Here is a 24,949-nt window from a genome sequence, read left to right on the forward strand (position 1 = left end):
GGAGATCCAAACTTGGTTCAAAGTTAACCACTTAAAGCTCAACCAAGATAAAATGGAACTGATCCTATTCTCTCCTAAAAGCAACCATCATCCTATCCAAGAGTGGTTAAAAAATCTGGTTGCCATAAACTGCCCCCTCGCTCTATCTTACTCAGTTAAGTCTCTAGGCATCATCCTTGACAAGAACCTTTCAATGGATGCCCACATCAAGAACTCTGCAAAAAGTGTTCTTTTCTCTCTAAAACACCTCAAGAAATTGAAATCTTTTGTTCCCCATAATGACCTCAAGACAGTAGTTCAATCCCTGGTTCTCTCTAAAATCAACTACGGGAACGCCATCCTTACAGGAACTCCATAAGCTCACCTAGCCCCTCTAAGGGCAGTACTGAACATGGCCGCTCGACTTGTATCTGGGGTAAAAAGATTTGAACACATCACTCCAGCTGTCAACTCCCTCAAATGGCTTCCCATGGAAGGGAGATGTATTTACAAGCTGGCCTGCATCACACACAAAACCCTCCACTCTGCGGCCCCCAACTACCTGAACAACAAACTGGTAAAAGCAGGTCAAGCCAGAACACTGAGAAGCTCAACTCACTCCTTCTCATTCAACCAAAAATGAAAAAGAAAACCACCCAAGACCGATCATTTTCTGGCAATGCGCCCAGGATATGGAACGCTCTCCCTGGAGTCCTCAGATGCAACCCCTCCTTCTCTTGTTTCAAAAAGGACCTCAAACTCCATCTCCTTAACAAATACTTTCCTGAACAACGTCAACTAACCTAGACATCATTATCCCATTCAAGGAATGTTTGTGAACGGACTATGCTAATCACCGTGTTCTTCTTTTTATTCTCTCACCCTCCATTGCACAGTTATTTATTATTCATGCTGTATTCGTTATCCGTGGTTTGCTTACCCACTGTCAGCCTCCGATGTAATGTAAGACCTTTCTGTTTTTCATAGTGTGTATGTGAAGCGCTCTGATACCTACGGGTCTAGCTAGCGCTATATAAAACTTTTCAAATAAATAAATAAAATAAAATAAAATAGGCTGAAGGCTGCTCTCCACAGCTACCATTAAGATTGCTTTCTATAATGTTGCCTTTAACCTACCATCAATAAGGGTCATTTGGACTAGTGCAAGGTGCCCATTAGAATAGTGGACATCATATGCCAGGCCAACTTCTCACATCAACATCGCAGTCTATCGCGGGAAAATTATGCCGTGTTAAGTAAGTATTCACAACACGGCTGTATCATGCGAAAGTCACCAGATAACGCGTAAAAGGACTGCCTTAAAATAAAAGCCACACCGCAAAACTGCGAAACTCAAACACTAGAAAAGCTGCGATGAGACCAATCGCAATACAATAATCAGCAAAAATTAGCAGCAGGCCTGCAATTCAAAGGCGTCAGGTGGGAAAAATCACCACAAAAGTAGAAAAAAACCAGACAAACAAATGCCAAACAACAGCAAAGCACAATGGTGTTGCCAGAACAAGTATGGAGGAGAACCAGAACACGAACAGCCCCCCGGACTTTCAGGTGTGGAAGTATGGATGAATGTAGGCTCAGTAAATTCCTCTAACGTCCATGTGGCTCATGTCGTTGGCTGAATGCGGGCCGCGTGGCGCAGACTCAACAACAGGGACACACGCAATAGTTACTTCCTTGTCCAGCCCCGTATGGAACCACGCACAGAGCTATGGGGTCATTGCTCAAACCCTTATGCTGGACTGGCATACGCCAGGCCAACCCACTCCGCTTATGCTCACAGGGGGGGACGGCAATGCTACATGTCCCAGGTCTACCCTGTAGTGATCTGCTGCTCCCAGGTCTAGTTGAAAGCATGTCACAGCCACTCCCTCATGGCTGGTTTACACCCACACCACACCCATCCTGCACATGTATCACAGGACATGTGACCCTGGCAATAAAAAGGGCCAGGTGCACGCACTCAATGGCATTTCCTACCTATCTCTGGGTGTATCCATGTGGTGTTCAGGTAGGCATGAGCCCTGCAACATCACATTCCCTTAGCCCGGAGGTGACATGATGGTGTCTGCACCAAAATACCTAATCATACAGGGTCCATGACTTGCGGGGTACCGTCTTGGTGGCACTCCATACACTGCAGCCAGCACAGGCACACTGCCACGGGACGGTGACTTTCGGTGCACTGAGGTAGGGGCACCTTAAGTGCTGAGCAGGTGTACAGCCTGCGATGATGCCCGTCCCGGTGGTCCAGACTGCTAAGGATTTGTGTGCCCTGTTGGACCGCAGTGTAGGCAAGAGCCAGCGGGCAGTACGGGCCTACCGCCACGTGGCGTCACGTCCTGGATCACAGAATTATTGGCACCTAAGGGCTGAGCGGGTATGCAGCCTGTGATGATGCTGGGTGCACAGGAATGTCCTCTGCCATGGCAAAATCAAGACCCAGACTCAAATGTGAAACATGGACTCCTGCGGAGTGGGGCTGCATGATGTGGAGCACGTGGTGAACCCTCATTGCGACACACTAGTGGCAGAAGTTGGGCAGTGAGGCCTGGGTGCGCACGGGCGGGCATGCACCGCTGGGCGGTGAAAGGGACTGGGGGGCAGCTGCCTTGGTGCGCAGGGGGAGACAGGTGATGATGTTGTGCGCAACTGTATGTACTTTGCCATTCATGTATCTGGACTCTGTTTCAGATGTGGGACCTGGTGAACTGCACTGCATACGTGGTGGGAGACACACCGGTGTCAGCAGGTGAGCAGTGAGGCCTGGGTGCGCAATGTCGGCACTCACTCTCCCTGTCCATCTCTTCTGTTCTCTGTGTCTCTCTCCCCCTCTCTGTCCATCTATCTCTCGCTCCCGCTCTCTGTCCATCTTTCTCTCTCTGTCCGTCTGTATCTCTCTCTCCCTAAATGTCCATCTTTCTCTCTCTCTCCCCTTCTCTATCCATCTGTGTCTCTCCCCCTCTCTGTCCATCTTTCTCTCTCTCCCCCTCTCTGTCCGCCTATCTCTCTCTCCCCCTCTGTGTCCGTCTTTCTCTCTCTCTGTCTCTCTCTCTCTCTCCTTTGCTCTCTCTCTGTCCTTTGCTGTTCGCAACACACACCATCTCATCATGATTTCTATCTTGCAGGCTGTGTCCCGAGTGGAGCCGCTATGTGTCTTCCTTTCTGTTCTGTGTTTATTTGAATGCATTTACATTTGTTAATTCGAAGGTGAATGTGTGATGCTAATTTCTGTGATGACACATGCATGCCACCAAATGTGTTTGTGCGACATCAGGCGGATTATTTGGTACATGATTCCGTGTGGTTGATGTGGCATGCCTTTGACCGGGGTGGGTGGATGCCCTGGGAGGGGGGTCCTTTGGGTGGTGGTGGGTGTTGTGGCACTGTTTGGGATCCCAGCTACATGATCAGTGGCTCCCTGGCATCTGTTGGATTTCTGGTATGGCTGTGGGATGGGCTCCCTTTTCTGTTGCAGGCTGTGGTCTGACTTTACACCAGTTCAGAGTAGGTGTTAATTTCCTGCTGCTAACGTGCCTTATTGCATGTTTTGTGTTCGTATCGCCGATCTGGCTGTTCGTTGAGAATGTTGCGGAGTGGTGTTGCCACGCGTTTTTGAACGGGAACGCCTACTCTGCATCTCATTAGCGATAGTTGCGGGGGCCATCTGTGGCGAGGTTTTTTGTGACTGCTATCGCAGGTAAACTTGTGCTATGGGCTGTTAGCACCAGCTTGTGAATCGGGTGATAATTTTATCGTGACTTTGACTCCGATAAAGTGCCGATAACTCGGCGATAACTCCTTGATAATATACCCTATTGTTTTCAATCATCTCCCTTTTTTACGCAATGGCTCCCTCTTAGACTTATTGTGTCCCTTCTCTCTGGGAGATTGCGCACATGGTGCTGCTGGAAGGTGCTGGAATTCTTTAGTTTAGAAGAGGCACTATCCTGTTCGCCACTCCAGGTACTGAGAATTAGAAAAATCTCTTTCTTCTTACATGAACATTCCATAAGTTTGGATTTTATGGACAGGGGAATCAGGGAGTGGACTCTACCCTCTAGCACTCACTCAATTCAAAGGGTGCATCAGACTATGAGATAAGTGGAAGTTGGAGTTGTAGGGAGAGCTGGGATGTATTTGCCCTACCAATGATAAACTAGTAGTAGCAATACCTTACTCGGCTAAAGAGGATTACGACAAATATTTCCAGATTGTGCAATAGATGTTGCTGATCCCTAAGTAGTGGTGTAGTGCCTTGATCTGCCCTTTATCCTTACTTTCACGTGCGCTCAACTGACCATCGGTTTCATATCACAAACCTTTGAGTTTTCAAGAAGATGAAATCAAGTGGTTTTCATGTGTGATTCCCAAAGAGATTATTAAAGATGACAAACAATATGAAGGGGGAGGAAACATTTCAAGATGGGGGATCCTAATGAAGCCTATGGGAGGCTTTTAACTTGCTTGGAGGGTGAAGGTGACCTAAAGGAGAGTTAAACTCAAAATCAGGATGAGTTGAGAGGTATACCATTCCTGTACTCTAAGGAAAAAAAAGAAAAGACCTGCATTTCAAGGTGAAGCACTGACATGATCAATATAGTTCACTTGAAGGGGTATTAATATTACTAAATGCATAAAAGGGTTGCTGCTTTGGGTGCACGCTCATACATGGCGGCTATCTTTAAAAGCATATGCACTGTTTTAAAAAATGCTGCTGAAAGATTGCCGCCTTGGATGTGTGCACTTTCGTGGTGACCATCTTTGAATGCATTTTGTTTTATCTTAAGAAATCCATGTTCAAATATGGCCACCTACGATGCATGCACATTTTTGGTGAGCATCTCCGAATGATATTTGTTTAAAGGAAACAAAATCATTTGCAGGTGCCCTGTGTGTGCGTACATGAGAGCATCCAATATTTTAAAAGGACCCGCCCGGGGAAGCATGGCAGGTGCAAAAAAGTGAAAAAAAGTGTTTTCAATACCAAGGGAAGTATGGGGGCAACTGGATGTTGGATGATGGGCGAGATGAAGGAAGAAAGAGTGAGAGGGACAATATATAGTCTCATCCAAAGCACTGTAAAGCTAGGTCTGATGTCTGCAGTAGGTAGAGGCATCCTGTTTGGAGCACTGTGAGATTGAAATGCTCCTGTACATGGAATGTATTGGAAACAATTGGTCTTGCCAACAGACACTTCAAGCTGTTTGTAGTCGCGCCAAGATAATGACTTTGCAAATGCAGCTATGTGAACACACAGGCATGAAGACGCATGTGCACGCATGCCCTCAGTTTTTTAAAGGGTTTCCTATTGAAGGAAATCTCATGCCAATATTACTAACACTCATTATGATTCCTGAGCATGCATGCATCACGATGCAAACATTGACATGCATTGTGACACGTGCATCATGATGCAGATGCAAGCGCACTGGCACATGCACTATCACCGATGTGTTTGTATGCTTCATCAAACATCCTACATTGTCTTTATTTTTTAAGTTACCGTTTAAAGACGGCAGATACAAAAATTATTAAATACATGCAAAAGCACTTTTTAGGACAAAGAGGCCTGGTAACGAATTGCAGCTGCTGGGCTCTAAAAAAATAATGTCAAAATAAATGTCACTAAATAACAATAGGTCTCGGCAATCTGAGAGCTATTCGCGTTGTCACGGTCAATGTCTTTTAGCCATGTTGAATAGCAGCACGGCTGCTGTTCAGCATGGCTGAAAGTCATGTATAAAAGCGCTATGACCTGGCCTGTGCTGTATTCTGATCTCAAGTATTTGAAATTGCTTTCATGCTCAATAATGGAGAAAAAGGTTTTGGAAAAAGAAAATATTTGGGCACAAGCACACTGCACTTTATTATAAACTCACATATTTGAAAGTGCTTTCATGAGCGATAAAGAAGAAAAATGTATGGTGAACTGAAATATTTGGGGATGTGTCAGATCCCGGAAGTCTTTGATTATGTTTTAACAATCATTGTTGTAGTTAGCGCTTCAGATGACCATACACACATGACACATTGCCCTCTAACCATGGCTCAGGCCTGTCACTGCAGAGCCAGTATGTGCAGTTTGACACTGCCACTTCAACCTGGCAAGATAAACGTCTTTCAGTACTGCCAAAGATACTGATACTTTGGACCCCGAGAGCACTGCAAAAGAATATATGAAACAAAATAAACAACCATATTCATAACTTTCACTTGATATGGACCTATATCCTCTTTAAATCTTAAACCATGAAAACACATATGTTATGTTTTCTAATACAAAGACCACTCCTGTAGTCTACAACATTTCTGTTAATATTATACTGGTTACTGGACATATCATATTGCTTCATACAATACATCATGAATTTCTGTGATTACAATCATTATATAAAATAGATTTGCCCAATGAATTTCGGGATGCTCTCCCTTCTTCAGGGGCTGAAGATTGTAAATGAAATAAAACCAGAAATAAACATGGAATGAGGTCCAGTACCTACGTAACAAACAGCTTTTAGATGTTTCATAATATAGCTCCCTTTGTGGCAATTGTTATGAAAAGAATGAGTTGTTGTAGAAAATATAAATAGGGGTAGCCATGCCAAAAAAGTGCAATTCAAGAATGAGTGTCCATGCTACAAATAAGCAAAAACCCAAGAATACTCGTATTCCTCGTCAAGAGGTCTTCCGAAGAAACGAATCCCTAACTTTATTTAATCCTAGACCTTGCTCTGTGTACAAAGAAAAAGATGTGCATTTAAAAAAACAACACTGTTGTCATGCTATAATTGCCCCCGGTGATTCTTGATTACAAAGTCTCACATTGTTTCAAAACTCACTATCTCCTTTAAATACTTGTTCACTCAGTGCTGTTGGTAGCTGTATAAATATTAGCAAAAAACACCTAATTAAACTTTTCTTTTATACTTTATTTCGGTCAATTTGACCATAAAAGGTACATTTTAAGAACATTTCATTAAATTAGCAAATACCCGAAGCATTACATAAAGTCAAGGGAAAATAGTACACAAGCACAGGGGATAACAAAGTGCTAGTTCATCAAACGGTCGGCCTCTACACGCCCTAATTGCTAGATCATATTCATTATAAAAAATTAGTGTTTAAAAACAATATAAATATATCGACATTTTAAAAAGGGTTAAAAACATACATAAAATTGAACAGTATGGATTGATGTGGATCACCTGAATGTTAACTCTATTGCAGGGTGGTTGGCATATTTACCAGCATATGTTGTAAAACACAGTTTAAAATCATTCCTAAAATTTGAGCCCCATTCTCTTTCTAACCAGGAATACATTAAATAAGAACCTGCTTACAGAGAAAACTATTGGTTGTGATGAGTCAGTTTTCAATATGCGCTCAACAGTACTGCAGCACCTACTATCTAGGGCCCTGCAGAGAGGTTTAATCCAGCGTTTTCTAGCTTTAATGTACGCTGGACAGAAGAATAATATGTGAGCTTCATTTTCTTTTCCTGGAACATCACAAAGGGGACAAGTATCGCTTCTGGAGCACCCCCCATTTCCATTCCATCTAGATGTGTTAACACCTATTTGGAGAATGCCATATCGAAATTGCAGGTATAGAGATTTGGCTAGCGGGGGCTCTATCTCATCAAGGAAGGAATCTAAATATGCTACGTCTTTAAAAGCCAGAAACTTCACAGATAAGGACCCAATGGTCGTGTTGTTTACTAGATTCAACATTATGTAGGCCCAGAATGTCTCTTTTAGGTGTTTTTTAGAAGATACTGTTAGCTGTTCTGGGTCAGTCCAGTAATGGGGTAAGCCTAGCTTTTGCATCCATGACATAACGTGTGTTAACCACGGAATGTCTTTGGGTCTTCTCACTTTTAAAATTTCCTCTAGGCCAGTTTTATAGTGAATCAGTTCAGGAGTTGACCAAATCCTGATCCAGAACAAGAGTGGCCTTAGTGCTGCGTGATGGTCTATACGTTTTATATTCAGGTCCAGTGTTACAGGTAACAGCGGCGTCCTGCTAGGGAGTTTTAATAATTGTCTGAAAAATATGTTTTCTTCCCGTTCAAAGTTCTTCCTGCACTGTGGGCCCCAGATCTCGGCCCCGTATAGCGCTGCCGCTTGTGCTTTAGCTTTAAATACCTCCAGTGCAGGAGAAATTGCCCTACATGAGCTAGCCTCGTGTTTTTTTAGAATGGGTGCCGAGTTTTGTTCCAGCATTATCCTGCTTTTTTCAATTTGGCCTTTCCAGGTCATTTTGCTGTCCAGGTTAATTCCCAAATAGTTGAAGCTGTCTACATACTCTAATGGTTGATTGTTTAAAACAAGGTTCTTTTTAAAAGATCTATGCAGGTTTAATGCCATGTATTTGGTCTTGGTGGAGTTTATTTCTTGGCCCTTTTGCAAGCAATATCTATCGAAACTTTTCATCTTGCTGTGGTTTTGCTGTAACACAAAAACGCTACATTTTATAATGATTGTAATCACAGGAATTCATCATTTATTGTATGAAACAATATGCTATGTCCAGTAATCAGGATGATATTAACAGAAACGTTGTAGACTACAGGAGTGGTCTTTGTATGAGAAAAAATAACATAGGTGTTTTCATAGTTTAATATTTAAAGAGGATAAAGTTCCATACCAAGTGAAAGTTATGAATAGTGTTGTTCATTTTGTATTATATATTCTTTTGCAGTGCTCTCAGGGCCCAAAGTATCAGCCCTATGTAATATGCGCGATGGGCATGGGTCCATTAGAGCTCCTGAGTGGGTTTTCTTCATGTTCGCGGTGATGTGTTCCATGGTGGCGGGATTCCAGGTCATGAGGGATGGCTTGTCGGAGGCGAGGGGGGGTGGTGTCTGGCTTCTGTTCATTGAAGTTGTTGTAGAGGACCTTGATCTTCAGATGGAAGTAGGAGCTGAGCTTGTTGCAGAGTTCTTGGGAAGGTGTGATTTCCGTGACTTCATGAACTGCTGTATGACTTTGAACAGTTCCTTGGTGTTGGTCACCTTGGTCTAAACTTTGTCTCTTATGAGGGTCAGTTTGGTGTCTCTTATGCGCTGGTGGTAATCCTTCAGGGTGCTCCTGTTGGAATGGAAGGGAGGGGCTGCACTCACACCTGAATAGGCTGTGTTCTGTCCCTACACAAAGGGCTGCATACCCACGGCCCCCTTAGTGAGTCGGGAAGCCAGGGCAGGAAAGGAGAACCTACGTGCACTTCAAAACATTCTTTGAAGTCTCCCTCACTTTAGAGGCCTAACTGGGTATAAGTATTTGTCTCCTGACACCCTGACTTCAGTACACTGCTGGACCTGTGACCACTCTGCCAGGAAGAAGAACCACAGTGCTGCTGGAAGGACTGCCACTCTGCTGGACTGCTGCTGTCCTTGAAGCTTATCTTGCTGTGCTCTTACTGAGCTACCTTGCTGTCTGCTGTTCTCCTGCCTGAGTGACAAGGACTGGACCTGCATCAACTGAACCAAGAGTGACTCCAAGGGCTTTCTGACTTTCCTCCTGTTCTAAGTCTCAGGGGTATCAGATACTTCAACTACCTACATCTACATCTGGACTCTACAAGCTTCTGCGGAAAGTGGTGCCACATCTATCCTGGACCTTTGGAATTGGGGCCTAGTGTGCTTCTACAGCCAGAACCCATGCATGCTCAGCAGAACCTGAGCATCCCAAACCTTTTCGTCAGTCAGAACCAACGTATCCTCATCATTGCGTCTTTGGAATGAGTGAATTGCATTTGGAATAAACGCATTGCCTACTGTAGGACAGCAGCCACGCATCACATTTGAAACCATCACTTTGCACTCAAAACCACTTCATCACCGCAGTTACACTGAGAAAATCAACTGAGTGACTCAACACCGACACATCGCTTCAGCTGCACCTCGCATCTTCGACGACGCCTTGCAGAACACCGTACTTTGGATCAGTAGGCCCAAGGGAGTCCCTTTCTCTGGCCCATGATTCATTACAAATAGCCTGAACTTTTTTAATTTTGTTCTCGTCCAGCACGACCAGATAACCCATTTAAGCATTCATTGCTTCAAAGCACTATTTTTCCCTTAGTTTTTTCAAAAATTAATATCTGGACTTCTATTTATGTATATAATTAAGCTCTATTTTTCTAACCAGGTGTGGTTTCTTTTTGTGGTTTTTCACTGTTTTACTGTTTGAAATGCTGCACAAGTACTTTACACATTGCCTCTTAATTTAAGCCTGCCTGCTCTGTGACAAGCTACCAGAGGGTGAGCACAGGATAATTTAGGGTGTGTTGTGACTTACCCCGACGAGGATTGTTTTTCCTGCTTGGACAGGGTGCATGCATATGCCAACCAGAAACCCAATTTCTAACAAGGTGTGAGCAGAAAGAATGCCAAAATGATAAGCCTATTAATTAGAGCAACGTATCCCAGCTCTCTTCCTGAGAGTTTCAGGTGAGTGTGGTGCTGGTTAGAGGGAGGACTGACCAGCCCTTCTAGCGCTACGATAGAGTTGCCCATGGTTTTATTAGTTGAAGGTGGGTAAGAGGATTTTTAGAGGAAAGGTCGATTTATTGGAGGTACATGCCTACTAGCCCTAACTCAGAGTTGCATGCAGTTTTACCAGTTCCTGTGTTAGGATACATTTTGGTCACTGGTGCTAGCAGCAGGGATGGTGCAGTTCCCTGATTGCTTTTTGTACATTTATAATAAATCCTTATCATGCTGTCATATCTGGAATTTTACAAGTCTTTGCTATGTATATATTTGTTTGCTTTATGTGCTTGCCCCTGAGAAGAGATGTAGATAGGACCATGTGTGAATTTTCCCTACAATGCTATGTGTGAAAATGTTTAATAAAGCCTTGCATAATGGTTTCAAGTTATCCGTTATGTCCTACTGGGAATACCATTGATGCTGTCCATGAGTTTTACTTATCTCACTAACCTTATGATTAGGTTTGTGTAGAGCAATAACATTGTACGTTAGTGGACTATAGTCACGTTATGAAATATGGTTGAAATGGCAATGTCTGATATACAGATTACAGTTTTTTTGCTATGTTCCTGTTTACATACATAGTTAAAGCGAATAAATATATAAGGCCCAATTCAGAGTTTTTTACGGGCACTCACTTTCCCAAACCCTGTCTGACAAACTCTGAAACCGCAAACCCTATTTAGATTTGGAAAGACCATCATCTTACCATCGGTGGTGCCTCCATTGGCACCGTGTACAGAAAGCTTATTCTGATGTAGTGCTGGCCACCGAAGTAAGATATTCACACTATTTGACGCTGACGGTTTGATGCCCTGTCTAACAGAAGCATTTAAATAATGACCCCTCCCCCCCACAATCAGGGGAAAAAACTCCCTGGGTGTGTGTCATTAGTTATTTATTTATCCCAAAAAAATCATCCCACCTTGGGAGTTTGTTTTGAAAAGCAAAATGTTTAGTGACTGGCTGTTAAAACTAATGGTGGCGCTCCAACAAACTATGGCACCATCCTAGGAACTGTAGAAGGTACAGAGATCAGAGATCACTGTGAAGATCTTGAAATTCGTCAGGCGGTAGTCCGTCAGAGTGGGGACATTCAGGGGCAGATTTATGTTGGTAATGCGCCACGTTTGCGTCACGCAACTGTAGCGTAAATGTGGCGCATCCCTACGACCCATTTACAACGTGACGCATCTAGGCAGATGCGTCACGTTGTAAAGCCCTGCGCCACTTGTGGGCGTTCCGGCGCAGGGTGGGCGTTCCGGGGCAGGTGCGCCTCGCAAAAGTGGCTGAGTGAAATCTATAAGATTTCACTCAGTCACTTTCAAGCCAATGCTGCGTAAAAACCCTGCGCCTGCTTGAAGCAGGCGTAGGTCTTGACGCAGCATTGGTCAGATAGGGCACCCCCGAGGCTTGCTGGAGCTGCGTCGCGCTTGCGACGCAACTCCAGCAAAGCGCCACCTTTACGGCACAGATGCGTCACGCATCTGTGCCGTTTTTGCCCCATTGTGCACTGCATTGTAAATGCGGCGCACCATGGGTGGCGGAGCAGCGGCGTACAATAACTGGCGCATCCCTTGGGATGCGCCAGTTATCATAAATCTGCCATAAAGTCTTCTGCCGCCCTGATGGATGGTGAGCAATGCACCATACTCTAAATAGGGCCCATGGCCCTTGTCACTGACATTAGGACTGAACATGTGACTTTACTGCTAGCAAGCACATTTCTTCAGGCATTCCCGGTGAAAATTAAATGGACAGTTAATAAAGCAGTCCGTCGTAACAACATAACTGTATCAGATTACATTTCAAAAACTTAAAAATGTAAAAGTGGCCTTCATTTTTTAAAAGAGATGATTGAAAGGATAAGGAGTGCACTCATTTAAATTACCATTTATGTTCCTCAGCCTTGATTTAGCAATATTTTAGACACAGTAAAACCTTTCTAAACCATTTTGAGAAAATGCAGTGCATGCCTTCTGCATTGCAGCAGAGCAATGCAAATTTGAATACACTAAGTAGAAAGCCGTGTTAGTTTGCTATTGGTTATTCAGAAGGTGAAAACCAAAGCCAGGAAGTTAACAACTTTAACAACTTTAACACAAAACAGTCAATTGCTGCATCAAGGCAAAGCGAGGAGGCAGGAGAAGCGTGAGGCGTGGTGTTAGAAGAAGCATCCGATTTTCAAGAAACTCATTGTGCGTTTCTACATAACCAGGTACTTGCCGGATCGTGATATAGTAGTAAATTCACGACCATGGATGTTTCTTGCAAACACATGTGCAAACTAATTGAAAAGCGTTTGCTAGTATTGCACATTTAAATGATGTCTTTTTCCCCTTAGGAGCTTGAAACCAGAAGAAAAATCCCTTGGTTTAGGTATTCACATGTTAACAGCAAGAGCGCTTGGTAAGAACAATTATTTATTAGACACAAATATGGACTGTTTAAAGAAATTTGAAAATATGGGCTATTATCCTGAATTACTAAGAAAATCTTTCTTTTTTTGCTTTTTTTCAATGAAAGATAAACTACTGTCTAAAGTTAATAGTTACAAATGATGGGCAGAAGCATTTGTCAGTGCCAGACAGGGGAAGCAAAAGAAGCTCTAGTTAAAATGCTCAAACCAGCCCTGCTCCCTTTGGGGCATATTACCAACAACTAGCGAAATGTATCGCTAAATGGGCTTAGCGAGTTCTTTTTTTATCGCCAAGCATCGCCGGATATTATCGCAGAGATAACGTGCTATTAGCAACGTTTATCTCTAAAGCGATCAAATATCCGGGGATAGCGGTGAAATGCATGAATATCGCTGTATTCTCAGCGATATTCATGCATTAACGCCAATAGGATCTTAGCCATAATATCCACCTCCGATTGGATATAATGGCTAAGAACTGGTCTGAGCAGGCGTTAGCTTTTGGAGATATTCACGCTTAGCACAAATATTTCCATCGGTACGCCTGCGTTGATAATAGGCGATAGCGACGTTAGCGACTGCTTTTAGTCGCTAACAGGTTGGGTACGCCTACTTTGCACGTCATTAGCAATACATATCGCTGACATGCAAAGCGGGCCCCAAACCGCTCGCTATCACCTACAACCTGTCGCTAACTGCTGTTAGCGACAGCTTCCTAATAGGGTGATAGAATTATTGCCGCTTAGCGGCCGAAAACGGCTGCTAAAGCGGCGATTATCTCTTATCGTGCTCCTTGATAATATGCCCCTTTGTCTTTTCGCACTATCACTCTCTTTCCATCCATCCATTCTCTTTTGCTCCTCCTCTCCTATCTTTCTTTTCTCGTTCTTATTGCTTTCTCTGTAACTTCCACTGCTCTCTTTCTCTCTCATGTGAAGCCTCCCTGTACCTGCTGCAACTATCCTTGGGAGCTGGAGAAAGCTACAGCGACACCAGGGGTGATCCTGGACTTTCAAAACCAGCCTCCAAGGTCTCCAGCCAATCAAGGAAATGTCTTGTGAAATACAAGACCTGTCCGCCCTAGCATCAGTTCTCAGACAGATAGTATAATAGGGACTACATTTTGTGTAATGTTGAAAAGGAAAGTGTTTTGTCTGCTCCTGGCAAGCTGTAATGCTGTGCCTTTTACCTTTTCAGGTCCGGCTTGAAAGCATAGCTGTCACACGAGATATAAAGTGATCAACTTAAAAAAGGGGCTTTAACCCCTCTGCTGCGCTGAACGTTATCCGCTGGTGCGGAACGTTCTATTGCTCGTGCGGGGCTGCGACGTTCAGCGGACGTGCGCAGCACTACCGAGGTAGCGCACGCGACATCCGCTGAACTTGCGCAGCACTTAAAGGGTTAAGAAGCACTACCAGGAGGAGGGGTTTGCCTCTGCCCATATGTTTGAACCCAGAAGTACAGGTTTTGATTGTGCAGACATTGTGTGCTTCCACAAAAAAAGTGCCTGCCCTCCACGCAACCGTGATCATTTTCTTTATTTTTCTACTGCCTGAGCTTAAATTTTCAAGGACACACACATGACATTGTAATGCTAAGTCGTAGGTAGCTAGATCATTTACAGTGTTTGTTTTATATGGCAGCAGAGTTTAGTAGAGGATAGTCATTAACTTTAGACTTCAGTGTGCAGTTTTGTGTTTAAAACCCAGGGGCTACACCAATCTACATGGATTTTTAGATCTGGTCGGACAGTGTAACTGTCGTGTGACATATGTAATCAATAAAAAAGAGTCCTTTTGAGACAGGTACTTAAGCTCCACCCACTCCATCCTCTTGAATACAGGATTTGATTATGTGTGCTTGTTATGTTATGTGTATTGGTGCTGCAAGCTAATTATTCATGAAGTTATGCAGGTGCTTTGCAGATGGCAGGCAGCTCTCTACAGGCAAGGTTAATTGAAGAACCAGGTCTTCAGCTTCTTGCAGAACTTTAGAAGGGATGAGAAGGCTCTGAAGATGGAGTCCTAGATGGAGGCTTTCCTTCTGAAGATCACTACTTCAATTTTGTCCATTTTCAGTTTGAGGCAGTTGTTTCATCCATGTGCTTACTGTGATCATGAATGCTGCAAAGCTGTTTTTGTAGTAGGGGTTTTGTCTGACCGGGAGTGTATCAGATGGGTATGGTTTGCGTAGCAGAGTATGTTGATGTTGTAAGATGAGGTCCATTAACTGAGCCACGTATATGTTAAACAACGTTGTTAGGCTTATGGATGATCCTTGGGGAACTCCACACATGAGGTTCTTGGCCCCTGAAGTGTATGGTGGCAAGTTTACTCTTAGGGGCCGATTCCGATTCGGTAAAATCCCGTACGAATATCCGTACGGAGCATTGTTTCCATACAAATCGTATCCTCGAACGTCTCCGTACGTACACTGTAGTACGATGCGTACCCAAAGCAGTTCTCCGTCCTAATCGTACCAAAGCTAGTACGACTCAATAATCCGTACGCATTACATTTGGAACGCACCGTACGCGATGTCCATATGGATCGAAGCATCGTTTTCCGACCCAGCAAGTATGATTCGTCCAGTCAACACTCCGTACGACTCTTTTTTCAAGAGAGCTCAAAACGTCCGGAAAAGCAGAATACGACTCGAAATGCGTGCTAAACGGACCACCGGTACGGTTTGTACACCCCATGATCTTAGGGGTACCGTTCGTACATTTACTATCATGGGGTACGGTTCGTACACCCCATGATCGTAGCGGTACAGTTCATACACCTACGATCATTGGGGTACGGTTCGTACACCCCATGATCATAGGGGTATTGTTCATACACCTACGATAAAGGGGTGTTAGAACCGTACCACTACGATCATAGGGTGTACAAACCGTACCCCTACGATCATGTGGTGTACGAACCATACCCCATGATCGTAGGTGTACGAACTGTACCCCAATGATCATGGGATGTACGAACCGTACCCCATGATCGTAGGTGTACGAACCGTACCCCTACGATCATGTGGTGTACAAACTGTACCCTATGTGATTGTGTGGCTCTCCATACGAATAGCTCATAAGCGATGTTTACCGTACGAATCGGGTACTCATTCCCCGGTCCGGATCGTATTTGTCGGTTTGTACGGCATGTTTATGATTCGTACGGTTCACTTTCAGGGTCCGTATCGTATGGATTTTCCCTTGCTTTTTGTACGGTTCGCAACCATTCGGACGTATTTTTTTACTACGGATCGTACTACGCGATTCAGACGGATTTGTACGATTCATACGGAAACAGCTCCGAATTCGAATCGTCGTACGGACTTGTTTCCCGAATCGGAATCGACCCCTTTGTGTTCATCCTGTGGGGAAAGAACAAATCCAGCTGAGGGCGAGTCCTTGTATGCCTGATCTTCCAGTATTTGAATCAGGGTAGAGTGGGACACTGTGTTGAAGGCTGCATAGAAGTCTAGTAGTATAAGGGTTGCTGTGTCTCCTTGGTCAAGGACAGTCCTGATGCCTTCACTTGCTGTGATGAGGGTGGTCTCAGTGAAGTGGTTCAGCCGGAAAAATTATTATGTATTATCCAGGAGCTGGGGTGCACTGAGGTGGTGGCAACATTGTTTGTTCATGGTTTTTTCATTCACTTTGGAAGGGTAGAGTAGAAGGGAGATTGTGTGGTAGTTTGCAAGTTGTTTGGGGTCTGACAAGGGTTTCTTTAATAATGTGTTGACCATTGCATGTGTCCAGGGATCTGGGAATATCTATGGGGTGATGAAGTTGTTCATGATGCAGATGAAGATTTCGCTGATAGGCATTGATCCCATGTTTTAGATGTGGCAGGGACAGGGGTCTGTTTGTGACCCCCCAGTGGATGGTACTCATAATACTGGCTGTTTCCTATGTGGAGATTGTTTTGTAGCCCTTCAGGGTAGTTTTAATGGGTGTGAGAGGATAGGCTGAAGGGAGGGCGTAGGATTTCAGTTGTGTGTCTAACTTGTTGCACATGGCCTTGATTTTGTCACTAAACAATTCTGGAAGGTTGTCACATATTTCATGCGAGGGAGGGATCTACTTGGTGGTGGTGGCCGGTGAAATCTATGATGATCGCTAAGATTTCTTTCCACTCTTGGAGCTGTTGTTTATGCTCTCTCCTAGGATCATCTTTGTTTCTTCGATTTGTTGGTGGTAGTATCGCAGCTGTATCTCATTTTCTTATTAGATGGTTTGTTCTCCATTTTCTTTCCCATTGTTTGCCGTGTTGTTTTGAAGCACATAGACCTCAATGTACCAGCTGGCCTGCTTCTGTGTTCTGTGTGTGTTGTGTTTACAGGGTGCCAGGGTGTCTGCACATTTTGTGATGCAATCTTCCAGGCGTTTGACATTGCTGTCTAGATTGTTGTTGGAGGTTGGTCGATATAGATGTAAGATGTCTACGCAGTTGGGGTCCTGAATGCAGTTTCTGCTATGCTTGGCTATTTCGGTGGAGGTGTATTTCTTTTGGTGGGGTATGCCGATGAGTAATTGGATGATGATGTGATCGGTCCAGGTGAGTGGAGTGGTTGTTGAGATTTCAATATTGTTGAAGTTGGTGAAAATTGGGTTGAGGGTGTGTCCGTTGGAATGTGTGGGACCAGTGAAATGCTGTGTCAATCTTAGGTTCTCTGTGATCTGGAGAACTCCGGTATTTTTGGGATGGCTCATTTGTTTGAGGTGTAAGTGGAAATCTCCTAGTAGGATGCAGTTGCTGGAGTTGATAGTGAAGGAGCAATGAAGTCAGCAATGTTGTCTGTGAAGGTGGCTCTGGGTCCTGGTGGTTGGTAAACAAGGGTGCCACTTAAATTGCATGTTGCTGATGTCTGTACTTTGAAGTGCGTTTGTTCCATGTGAGTTGCAGAATCCATGGTTCTAATGCAGTTGAAGGAGTCCTTGAATATGATTGCAATTTCTTCTCCTTGTCTGTGCTGGCAGACTTCGTATGCCAGTCTGTATCCTGCTGGAATAGCTGTGGTGATGCTGGGTGCAGCTTTTGAGATCAGCTATGTATCCATAAGGACGAGGACATCTGGAGCGTTGCTGTGTAGGAGGTCCCTGATTTTCATGGCAGGTTTGCTGAAAGTACTGGTGTTGAGGAGTATGTATGATAGTTTGTCCTGGGGTGTGTGTTTGTAGGTGGTTGGGGACGGAGCACTGTTGGTGAGTGAAGTGTGTGTGGTGGGTATTGTGTTGCAGGTGAAGTGACAGTTAATGCAGGCAAAAGCTCCTTTAATGTAGTGCTGTGTGGCATGGCAGCAGTGTGTGGATGTGCACCCTTGGTTCAAAGACAGGAGGAACTCTGTGAAAAAGGGAACAGAGGAAGAAGGACCCAGTTCTGTTGCGCTTAGTGAGGTCCAGGCACGGATGAGCGCAGGCGGGCTTGCATTTATCCGCTGTGCATCTGGCCTGCTGCCACTGTTAAGTAGTTTCTGGGAGGGGGGCGGGGTGGTGAACAGGGATAGTGTGAAATGCAGGTGGGAGCGGCAGCGCTGGAGTGACAGGTAAGAAGTGGGGAAGATGAAGGTGTGCAGGAGGTGGGAGGCATGAAAACAGAGCACAGGGGGGCACAGAGAGGCAACAGAAGGGTGAGCAAGTGCTAAAAAGATATAAAAGAGTGAAGAACATCACAGAAAGGCAACAGAGTGGTGAGAAAGAGTACAACAACTAACGGGTGAAAAAGAGTATGGAAACAGAAGGGTGATAAAGAGCACAAGAGACGAGAAAAAGGCAACAGAAAGGTGAGAAAGAGTTGGAGAAAAAAGCAAAAGTCAACAAGAAAGGCAAAAGACCAAAGCCCAAGCATGGCAAGGTCAAAATTAGAGATGGCACAGGCATGAAAGAGACTGCCTGTGTCCATTCCTCTTTCAGAGTTCCCTGGGAGCCGCTCACGGAGTGCTGCTGCTGTCCCCAGGCAGCGAGGGCAGGCAGGTCGTCGTGGGATCCTGCGCTTTGCTAGCGCACATTCACCTCGTGTTTGTTGCTTGAAGGGGAAAGGACCTGGGGTGATTTAGAAGCCGAGGGACTGCGAGGTCCAGCAGGCTCTCTGCCTACCCAGCTGCTGCCTCTTCCCTCGGAGTCCCCGCCCCCCCGCCTTGGACATTGTAAATACCTATCGCGGCCCCCGCTCCGCGGGAGCCGCTCACGGAGTGCTGCTGCTGTCCCCAGGCAGCGAGGGCAGGCAGGTCGTCGTGGGATCCTGCGCTTTGCTAGCGCACATTCACCTCGTGTTTGTTGCTTGAAGGGGAAAGGACCTGGGGTGATTTAGAAGCCGAGGGACTGCGAGGTCCAGCAGGCTGTCTGCCTACCCAGCTGCTGCCTCTTCCCTCGGAGTTCCCGCCCCCCCGCCTTGGACATTGTAAATACCTATCGCGGCCCCCGCTCCGCGGGTGCCGCTCACGGAGTGCTGCTGCTGTCCCCAGGCAGCGAGGGCAGGCAGGTCGTCATGGGATCCTGCGCTTTGCTAGCGCACATTCACCTCGTGTTTGTTGCTTGAAGGGGAAAGGACCTGGGGTGATTTAGAAGCCGAGGGACTGCGAGGTCCAGCAGGCTCTCTGCCTACCCAGCTGCTGCCTCTTCCCTCGGAGTTCCCGCCCCCCCGCCTTGGACATTGTAAATACCTATCGTGGCCCCCGCTCCGCGGGAGCCGCTCACGGAGTGCTGCTGCTGTCCCCAGGCAGCGAGGGCAGGCAGGTCGTCGTGGGATCCTGCGCTTTGCTAGCGCACATTCACCTCGTGTTTGTTGCTTGAAGGGGAAAGGACCTGGGGTGATTTAGAAGCCGAGGGACTGCGAGGTCCAGCAGGCTCTCTGCCTACCCAGCTGCTGCCTCTTCCCTCGGAGTTCCCGCCCCCCCGCCTTGGACATTGTAAATACCTATCGCGGCCCCCGCTCCGCGGGTGCCGCTCACGGAGTGCTGCTGCTGTCCCCAGGCAGCGAGGGCAGGCAGGTCGTCGTGGGATCCTGCGCTTTGCTAGCGCACATTCACCTCGTGTTTGTTGCTTGAAGGGGAAAGGACCTGGGGTGATTTAGAAGCCGAGGGACTGCGAGGTCCAGCAGGCTCTCTGCCTACCCAGCTGCTGCCTCTTCCCTCGGAGTTCCCGCCCCCACGCCAGCAGTGATATAATTTCGATCCTAATCACGCGACGCGGGACGCGCGCGGGACATAGCCCGGGGCGAAGCCCGGGCTAAGGGTGGGCCCTCTACGGCCCTCAAAGGCCGGATAAGGACGGGACGGGCCACCCCCTTTGGCAGTCGCACTGTTGGCTTACTATAAAGAAGGCATAGACCCCCTATAAACTATCTGTTTCCATATTGGTGGACTTTCTATTTCATCGTCTTTTTATATCCCTTTTATCACTATGACCTCCAAGGGGGACCATTTAATTGGCGCTGCAGATACTGGCCAAATGTCCTCCCTGCTCGACGACTTAAACTTTTTATGTAAATCCAACTATGTTGTATTGGAAACTCCCCCTCTGCCCAAAAACGATAGCACCCTTCCTGACAAGCCTACACCCCTAGATTCCCCAATACCTTCTATTCAAACCTGTGGCCCGAACACTAAAAGTAGTGATCCCCCCCAGGTTCCATCTCTGAAAAGGAAATACAACGGGGTTAATCAAGGTGGTAACAATTCCAAATTCCAGAAATCGTGCCCAAGCCCTCCCATTGTTAAACCATTAATGATTCCACCGATTGTTGAGTATTCAGAGGTCATACCATCTCCTCCCCTCTTGCACATATTACCCCTCATCGAGAAACTGGTTAGCTCATTGATAGCTCCGTTGTTAGATAAAATTACCATGTTATGGGATAGGCTCACTGGATTAGAGAAAGCCATCAAGTCAAACTCGTTGGCTGGCAAACGTAGTGACACACCCAACCGCCCTAAGTCACCTCCCACGCATCTTGGACACAAACCAATTGTGCAGGATAAAGGGCGTCAAATTCCACCCACTGCCCTTAGTGCAGCAGGGCAAAAAACACCTAAATACCCCGCTAAAGATTCTCTTCCCCAGTTGACTGCACTGCGAGTAGCCCACAATAAAGCCAATTTTATTCATTTACCACCAGAAGCGGCCCCGTATGTGTGCATCCTTGCGGGTGTACCTGCCCTCCCACTTGGAAAAATGGAGAGTCAACACGACTTAGCTAATAAAACTAAATTTTGGCTGTCAAAAAATAGGCCATTGCCTCGTAATTTATATGGAGTAATAAGGAGTGTCAGAAGGGTGGCCTGGTTGGGTTCCCTTCCCAAAGATGTTGTCGGGGACTTGGTGCTTGTGAGATTTAGAGACAGAAATATTGTCCCTTACCTGAAAACCTGGCCGCCTCAAGTAAGAGACGGCCCAATATCCACATGGGACTTGCATGATTTCTACCCCAAAATCCCGTGTTTTCCTCCCCCTCCGATACCATATCCTATATGGCAGGACTCATAAAATGTATTAATTTTCTTTTTTTCTGGGAAATATCTGGCCATATAACAAAAGACTAAACATGAACTCCTAAGACTATATATGAACTCTTCTGATACTGTCTCAACCTCGGAGTGGGAAAATATTTGAGGTTACTTTAATGTATTGTAAATCCTGAACAGGGAAATATGTATGTAATTTTATTTTATGACAATGTATGTGTTTTATATCAGTGTATACTTTTATGACTCCTTTGTGGATTCGAATAAAGTTATTTGACTTGACTTGACTTGAGTTCCCTGGGGCAATAAGAAGCTACTGGGCCCAACAATGGTGTTTGAGGTCCTTTAGTCCTGATGTCCTGGGGCCCAGCCTACTAAGGGCTCTGAGGAACTGGGCCAGATATGCTCTTTTGTAATTGAATGTCATGGTAGTGTATATTGAGCAGCCCCAGGCTTCTCAGGGAAGAGTTAGGTGTAGGGTGAACACAGGCTCACAACTCAACATATGTTCAGCAACCTTAATAAATAAATGTCCAGCCAAATACTCGCTCTAATAAAAAGTAGTATTTATACATCAACACATAGTGAAATACAGCACACTTTATATATTTATTTATTTATGTACAATAACTTAAAATCACTACATATATGGACCGCTGCATAAAATAAGAATAAAATCATGTTTTAAGCACGAAATGCTGATTGATTACACTGATGTTAAATCAAGATACTATAATTCAATATACGTTGAACACCATGTGTATAGGAAAAGCCAACACAGCGCAGATCATTCATACATGGCTGACAAATCCAGAACAATTAGTGAAGGGTTTCCATCAAATAGACTCAGTGATCAGTCCTATCATTTGGCCAAACCCAAGTGCATGTCAGTCTGGTCCCCTGATCATTGGGACAACAAACACGGCACCATCTATTGCTGGTTAAGGATTTGGTCCACCAACATACGCGAACCGTCAGTGATGGCTGATCCTTGATGGTCAAGTAAATAGCAGTGCAACAAAGAAATAGTGACTTTAAAATAGGATGGAGTGTCCTTCTACTAGCAACTTTATTCTGCGGACGAACCACACCTCCTAGTTAAAAACCAAGAACAGTGCAAGAGAGACAGTCAAACAAATATCTGTCTGATAACGGGCCAACATGTTTCTGCCAATCGGGTATAAAATCCCATGGCATTCGTCAAGGTCTCTGTTCTTTCAATAGTTGCACAAGTAGTAGTGAAACACAAGAAACACCACCACCACCAAAGTGAGAGAAATAAAAAATTAGAAAGGTTGAATACGGTACAACCTGTAACAACCGCAGACATTAGCCCTCCATGTCAATAAGGAAATACAAATTTCATGGAGGAAAATGTATAGTCGTTAATTATGGACTGACTGTGTCAGTTACCCACACACATGGTATCACCAAAATATAAATGAAAAAAGTATATAATATATTCATGCTCACCCTCCATGGTAGGGAGAAGGACCTCACCTCACCTGGACCTTGCTCAGGTTGTACGAGGCCCCGCGCTACATAGATACAAGAAAGGGAAACAGAAATGGAGCACCCTAAAGCGTGGATTACACAGCCTATTGATATGCCCAATGTGATTCCTGTATAAAAAATCCCCTTATATCTAGGGACCAACATGTAATGAGACTCTAGCACTCAAACTTAGTGCGCCCTGCCTCAAAGCCTCCCAGGTCTATCATCTAACACAAAATTGTATTCATACAGATATATTACGTGTTGCTAGTGTCACTAGTCAAAAGCTACAAACTAAATCAACAACATTCTCTATAACTGTATTTACATACTGGGATTAAAAAGACTCCTTATTAGTCTGATCTGTTGTAGACTCACCTATCCGTCGGTACCTCAAGCTTCCATCTGAGACTTGGGGGAGGCACCGACTTGTAGATGGTCTCTTCTTTAATAGTGTCGAAACTCACACGACATTTCTTGGAGAAACAGCATAATGAAACTGATTTGCAATGGACTGTCCTTGAGAAGCCCTACATACCTGGACACATAAGTGATGTGTCGAGTTACCTTTTCTTAAAGGAACAAAAATGGATTTACAAGCTCCAGACAGATAAATGTGGATTAAACGATGATATTCCATGGACCCTATTATAGAGTTCCAACCACGGGTTCAGCTTACCTCAGCAGAGGCCCCCCGTTTTGTATGAACGTAGATATTTCAATATGAACTGAGATATACACTTTTGGGTTGTATAGAGGTGTTATACTTTAACAAATACAACTATATAAGCGGCGGCGGCATAAGTTTCATTAACACAAAGAGGGCCGAGGCTTAGTATTGCTGCAGCTTGCATTATTACAACTAACACACACCTTATAAATATGACCTCCAGAAGAAGTGTCTGTGTCTCGTAGGTGGAGCAGACTATGTACCACTAATATTTCTTCATTTACTGTTAGCCGGTGGTTGTTGGAAATACACTGTTGGCGAGAACCTTGACTGTAGACACAATGATTCTATATAGCCATACTTATAGTCTGGCTGACACGTCTTAGAGTATTGATTATATAACTCTATCCTTCAAAACAAAGTTAGAGCATTTTTAGATAATTGACTGGATAATATCCAGTATTGCTGCGGTCATCGGTATAGTAAACATACCACCACAAACGGGCAAGTCTATATCATCGTTCAGTTTATATCTTTCAAGGTCCTGTGAGACTTGCAATACAACATAGAATGTCCTATAATGTAGAGCTCCGTATTTCTAATGCGTTTGTATTTAGCGCAATGTCGAGCGCTCTACTTTTGTGCCTTTGATCATTGGCACAATTAATAATATTGAGCATAATAACACTGAGCATGATAGGGTTCTGATCGGAAGCGTCCTTGTGCTTTCCATCACCCATAAAAACCGATACTCAACGAACTACAACGATGGAGGAGATGACCTCATTTAGTAGTTCTGGGCCCGAGGTGATTGCCCATAGCAACTGCATTGTAACGAGCTATAAAGATGGAGTTTATGATGTCATCCAGTAGTTCTAAGCGCGAGTTCTCGCGCGATTTCGAGCACAAAGTAGTGTGCCCCTAAATGCATCAAAAACGGGGTGAATAAACAATGCTCCTGTTTTCAAGTTACTGAAGAAGCAGGGAGATGCCACTGTGGACTAATCAAACCACTCTGGGATCACATAACATATACAATTCAAGACCTTCATTAATAACTGAGGCGGAGGGTTACCATACAATCAACCCCCGGAGACACTATTAAAGAAGAGACGATCTACAAGTCGGTGCCTCCCCCAAGTCTCAGATGGAAGCTTGAGGTACCGACGGATAGGTGAGTCTACAACAGATCAGACTAATAAGGAGTCTTTTTAATCCCAGTATGTAAATACAGTTATAGAGAATGTTGTTGATTTACTTGACCATCAAGGATCAGCCATCACTGACGGTTAGCGTATGTTGGTGGACCAAATCCTTATCCAGCAATAGATGGTGAGGTGTTTGTTGTCCAAATGATCAGGGGACCAGACTGACATGCACTTGGGTTTGGCCAAATGATAGGACTGATCACTGA

The 24,949-nt window shown here is 44.9% G+C and overlaps 1 protein-coding gene across 3 annotated transcripts in view; it reads left to right on the forward strand.

The window, feature by feature from the left end:
• Positions 1 to 24,949, forward strand: part of LOC144813848 (solute carrier organic anion transporter family member 1A2-like) — a 1,137,838-nt gene that overhangs the window by 962,110 nt on the left and 150,779 nt on the right. For 2 of the 3 annotated variants that reach the window (XM_078674057.1, XM_078674058.1), the window contains exon 13: positions 12,837 to 12,901. The exons of the other annotated variant lie outside the window; for it this stretch is intronic. In XM_078674057.1, the coding sequence (XP_078530183.1) occupies positions 12,837 to 12,901 (65 nt within the window). The remainder of the gene's footprint in view (positions 1 to 12,836; positions 12,902 to 24,949) is intronic. 3 annotated transcript variants of the gene reach the window in all.

Source organism: Lissotriton helveticus, chromosome 1_1 (assembly GCF_964261635.1).
Source record: "Lissotriton helveticus chromosome 1_1, aLisHel1.1, whole genome shotgun sequence".
Classification (NCBI taxonomy): Eukaryota; Metazoa; Chordata; class Amphibia; order Caudata; family Salamandridae; genus Lissotriton; species Lissotriton helveticus.